Genomic DNA, 5,887 nt, shown 5'->3' on the forward strand with positions numbered 1-5,887 from the left:
ATCAGCAGCAGCATCAGCAGCAGCAGAAGCAGCAGCATCAGCAGCAGTTCCCTCTCCCTCGGTGGTGGCGCAGTCTCTCTACGTCAAGCCCGAGACATCGAGGTCACATCTGCGCGGGGACGACAAGGACAAGGACTCGAACAGCCGCGCTCTGCTCACGGGGCTAGACGAGCAGTCGAGGGGGTCGCAACAGGGGGAGATGCCCAGCTGATCGATTTGTAGGTCAGGTCGTAGGTCAGGTCAGTCATAGGTCACGTCCGGTTATAGGTCACATCAGGTCATAAGTCAGGTCAGGTCATCGGTCGGACCAGGTCATCAAGACCTTAGTGCTTCCATGTGGTATTTCCTTTTTTTTTTTCATTAAAAATATGACTTCTTCTTAAGCTCACTCTTTGTTATGAACTGTCTTTACTGTTTACAAAAATGGAGATACAACAAGAAAGCACTGGGGTCGCGTCATGAGTCAGATAAAGTCACAAGTAAGATCAGGTTAAATCAGGTCATAAGTCAGATCAGGTCAAGTCAGGTCATAGGTCAGGCCAGATCGAGTCTCAGACTGCCGTCATCTTCCTCCTTGTCGTCGTCGTCATCGTCGTCGTGGTAGTTTTCTTTGTCGTCGTCGTTGTCGCTGTCGTTGTCGTTGGTGAGCAAAGAGGAAGCTGAGTTTTTCCTCACACAAACGTATCGCAGTTGTTGGCCTGATCACCAGCTTAGTTCACTGTTCGTGTGCATTAATAATATCGATATATCGAAACGTACTTTGGAGAAAACTGTGGTTTCAGTGAACTTTAGGGAGGTTGTGAGTCTCAAAGGTTTAAGCCTGGACGGAATGTGTTGGGTTTTTTTCTTTTCAAGCCTTTAACCTGAACAGAGTTGTTTTTCTTTTTTCTTTTTAAGGAATTAACCTGTAAAGAGTTGGGTTTTTATTTAAAGGATTTAACCTGAACAGAGTTGATTTTGTTTCTTTCAAGCCTTTAATCTGAATAGAGTTAATTTTTTTAGGCTTTAACCTGAAAAGAGGTTTTTTTCTTTTTATGGCTTTAACCTGAAAAGAGTTGGAGGGGTTTTCTTGTTGTTTTTTAAAGGTTCAAACTGAACTGAAGATTTTTTAAAAAGTTGACTTATGGCTTCTGCTGTGGACAATGATATTGATCAAGTCTCGCAGACACAAGTTTGCCACATTTTGAGCATAATTTGACAGCGTCGTTTCCACTCATGAGTGTGTTTGTGTGGACCGCTCACGGGCTCCTCTCTTGGCTTCAGAATTTCTAAATCATCTGTTGCCCACGATGTGTTGTGAGCAACGAGGACGTAGTTTGGATTGGCAGCTTCTTCATTGCTGGAACTGAGAACAGATATGCAAAGATTTTGAATGGTGGGGGGGGGGACTTAACTTTACCTTTACTTTAAAATGACACAGAAGTGCCTTAACTATTAGTATGGTATGTACGTGTTGACACATTTCCCAAACCAGTATCCCGCCTTACATTTACAATAATAAAGAGAGTGCCTTACGGATGAAAGAGTTATTACTTTATAAGATAAAAGATTTATTACGAAAGATTTGTTACATTATAAGATGAAAGATTTATTACATTATAAGATGAAAGATTTATTACATTATAAGGACACATCCCCTTCTTTGTTTCGACACGCCATTCTTGGAACTCACTGAGGTTCGAACATCCTGCTCGTTAATTGGAGGCAACACCAAGACGTTCTGTTTTTGGCCACGTAAAAATAGAGGTTGAAAATTGCGCAATACAAAATATACTATCTATCTATCTATCTATCTATCTATCTATCTATCTATCTATCTATCTATCTATCTATCTATCTATCTATCTATCTATCTATCTATCTATCTTTCTTTCTATCTATCTATTTATCTATTATTATTATTATTATTATTTTATTATCATTACTTTTTTATTACATGTAGTAGTAGTATTATTGATATTACTATTACTATTATTACTATTATTATTATTATTATTATTATTATTATTATTATTATTATTATTATTATTATTACTGTTATTATTACTGTTGTTATTATTGTTATTATCCTTATTATCATTATTATTATTGTTATTATTATTATTAATTTTTTTTTTTTATTCTTTATTAACATTATTAATATTCATACAGATTTTTCAAGTCTTTTTTATGTTTCTGAATCTTTCAACTGCAGAAGATACCATGACCCCCCCCCCCCCCCCCCAAAAAAAAAAAATTAAATTAAATAAATTTAAAAATTTAAAAAATTAATAAATAATAAATTTTTTAAAATGTACAAGTTTCCAAGGAGATTTGAGCTTAGGAAGTCACCAAACTTTGGTGGCCATTTTCTCGCTAAGTTGGCCTCTAGTATTTCAGATACAAGAGTATTCATTCGAGGGAAGATGGAGTTTTCGGTCAGGAGCTAGGTGGGTTATTGTTTTTGAGGACCTCGTATGTCATCTAGTCAAGTTCTACCCCGTATGACCCAAGACTTGTTACATGTAGTTATCGGTCTTTGGATCCAATGATGTGATTTCTTGTTACGATTTTTGTGTGTGATTGATCCAATTATGCTGCAATATTGCCTCTAGTCTTCTGTTGATCGGGCATATGTGTGTCCGTTATGTTCTGACAGATTTTATATCAACAGCAGTCTGCTCGACACTCTCAGAAGTGCAATATTTTTGAAGCAATAAAATGCCATTATGCTTCAAAATTGTGTCTTGTTGTGGAAATGAACTGTGTGCGGGGTGAGTGTCCGTGCCTGAGGCGTAAGGCTGAGGTTCAAATCCAGTTTGTCTGCTCAGTGATAGCACAAGTTAGATATACCGAGTGTGAAAGACATTTTGTCGACCGCTTTTACTCACTTGACTTTCACTTAGTTCTTGTCTTCAGCTGGTGAGGGTCACGGAAACAACATGTTAACAACCATCAAATAAAAGGAAATAAAATGAAATAAATAAAACATGAAATAAAATAAAATGAAATGAAATAAAATGAACCAGAAAAGATAAAATAGAATAAAATAAACTTAAACAAAGTAGAATAAAATAAGATAAAATCAAATGAATTAATAAAGTAGAATAAAACATAATGAAATAAAATTAAAATGAAAATAATGTAAAATGAAATGTAAAAAAATAAATAAAATAAAACTAAATGAAATAAAATGAAAAAAAGAAATAAAATTAAAGGGAAGAAAATGAAATTTAAAAAATAAAATAAAATAAAATAAAACGAAATAAGGTAAAATTAAAAGATATAAAATAACAAGAAATAAAATAAAACAGAATTAAACAGAATAAAATGTTTAAAAAATAAATGAAAGGGAATAAATAAAATTGAACAAAATAAAATGAAATTACAAAAAAGTAAATAAGTTCAATGAATTGAGATAAAAATACAACTTAAATAATGAAATTGAATTTTTAAAGTAGAATTTTTTTTAAATTATTTTATAAAGAAACAAAATGAAATGAAACAAAATAAAATTTAATAAAATAAAATAATATCAAGTAAAGTGGGATAAAATAACACACACAAAAATGAATTAAAATGAAATTTAAAACATGAAATGTAATCATTTAAAATAAAATAAAATAAAACAAAGAGAAATAAAATATAATGAAAGGAAATATAATAAATGAAACAGAATAAAAATAAAAATGAAAATTTAAAAAATGAAATAAAGTAAAATTGAATAAAGTGTACTAAAAATGAAAATAAGACTAAACATGATAAAATAAAACAAAAAGAAATATAACAAAATAAAATGAATTAGAATAAATAAATAAAATAAAATAAAAGGAAATAATAACATGAAATAGAACAAAATAAGATGAAGAAATCAAATAAAATAAATCAAGAGAAATGAAACGGAATCAAATAAAGTAAAATAAGATTTTTTAAAAGAGAAAATGAAGTTAAATGAAATAGAATGAAATATAAAACGAAATGAAATAAAAATGAAATTTTTTTTAAAAAATAAAGAAAGATAAAATAATATTTTCAGAAAGAAAAAAAATTGAATAAATAAAAACTAAATAAAATAAACGGAAATAAAAGGAAATAGAATAAAGAAAGTAGTAGAAAATCAAATGAAATCTTAAGAAATAAAATAAGATAAAATGAAATGAGATAAAAATGAAGTGAATAAATAAAACGAAATAAAATCAAATGAAATAAAATCATAATTTTGTTTTTAAAGATAAGATATAACAAGATAAAATAAATTGAAATAAAATTAAACGAATTTAAATAAGTGAAATGTTTTTCTAATGATTTAAAACAAAATAAAGTAAAACAATATCAGTTCAAATAAAATTAGAATAAATAAAACAAAATAAAATGAATAAATACAGAAAAATAAGATAAAATCAAATCAAATCAAACAACAAAATATTTAACAAGATAAAACCAAAGCAAAATCAAATCAAAAGAAATACAATTAAATGAAATAAAATGACATGAAATGAAATACAATGGAATAATTTTGTTAAAAATAAGATAAAACAAGATACAATAAAATGAAATAAAATGAAACAAATTGACATAAATTGAATTTTTTAAAATTGAAATAAAACGAAAGAAATAAAAAGAAAATGAAATTAAATGGAATAGATAAAATAGAGTAAACGTAAGTGAAATAAAATAAAATGATATAAAATAAAATATAATAACAAAAGATGAAACATGATAAAATAGAATAAAATAAAATACAGAGAAATTAAAAGAAATAAAATTAAATAAAACGAAATAAAATAAAAAGAAATAAATTAAACAAAATGAAATACAATAAAATAAGATCAAGAAAAATGAAATAAAATAAAATAAAATAAAATACTGTAAAATGAAAGAAAATAAAAAGAAAGAAAATAGAATTAAATAAAAATGAAGTAAAATACGACATAAATTTAAAAGAATAAATAAAATGAAGTAAAAAAAATTTAAGGGTGAAACAAGATAAAATAAAACAGAGTAACAGAAAAAGAAATAAAATAAAACATAAGGAAATGTCTTCCTTTTCTTCTTCTTCTAACCCATGGTTAGGGCAACCGTGGGGGCACCACTGCATCTGAAAACCAGCTCTCGCCATCTATTTTTGTCCTCTGCTTTCCCCAGATTGTCACCCATCGTCTTTCCTGTCCACTCTGTAATGTAATCCTCCTATCTCCTTCTTTGACTTCCTCTCTTTCTATTTCCTTGTACGGTTCGTTGCAGGATAGTTTTGGCAAGTCATGAGGATCTTGTGACATGCCCATACATTTTTAATTTTCGTGTCTTCACTGCGGTCAGTAGATCTTCATGCTGCCCCACTGCGTTGGTGATTCTCTTTCGTACCTCAGCATTTGAAACGTGGTCTTTGCACGAGATGTCAAGGAGTCTGCGATAACATCTCATCTCTGTGATCTGAATCTTTTTCTCTAATTCTGCTTTCAGTGTCTACGACTCGCAGGCGTATAAAAATAAAGAGATGACCAGTGAGCGCATTAGTCTGTTTTTTTAGTTAAAAATGAAATAACATAAATAAAATACAGTAAAATCAAATTAAATTAAACACAACGAAATAAAAAAGAATAAATAAAATGAAATAAAGTGGAATATATTAAAATAGAATTAGATAAAACAAGATAAAATATAAAAAAGGAATAAATCGAATGAAAAGAAATCAAATGAAATACAAAATAAAATAAAAGGAAATGAAAGGAAATAGACTAAACAGAATAGAATAAAATATAATGACATTTTTAAAAGTACAAAAAATAAAATAAGTAAAAAAAATAAAATAAAATAAAATAAATAGAACAAAATAAAATAAATTGAAATAAAATTCTATGAAATGAAATAAAATAAGATAAAATAAAATGAAATAGACAAAAAATGA

The 5,887-nt window shown here is 28.5% G+C and overlaps 1 protein-coding gene across 1 annotated transcript in view; it reads left to right on the plus strand.

The window, feature by feature from the left end:
• Nucleotides 1-211, plus strand: part of LOC101863746 (homeobox protein Hmx) — a gene marked incomplete in the record, with an annotated part of 14,693 nt that extends 14,482 nt beyond the window's left edge. The window contains 1 exon segment of the mRNA XM_013082980.1: nucleotides 74-211. Coding sequence (XP_012938434.1) covers nucleotides 74-211 — 138 coding nt within the window.
• Nucleotides 212-5,887: the final 5,676 nt, after the last annotated feature.

This window comes from Aplysia californica, unplaced genomic scaffold, assembly GCF_000002075.1.
Source record: "Aplysia californica isolate F4 #8 unplaced genomic scaffold, AplCal3.0 scaffold00203, whole genome shotgun sequence".
NCBI lineage: Eukaryota > Metazoa > Mollusca > Gastropoda > Aplysiida > Aplysiidae > Aplysia > Aplysia californica.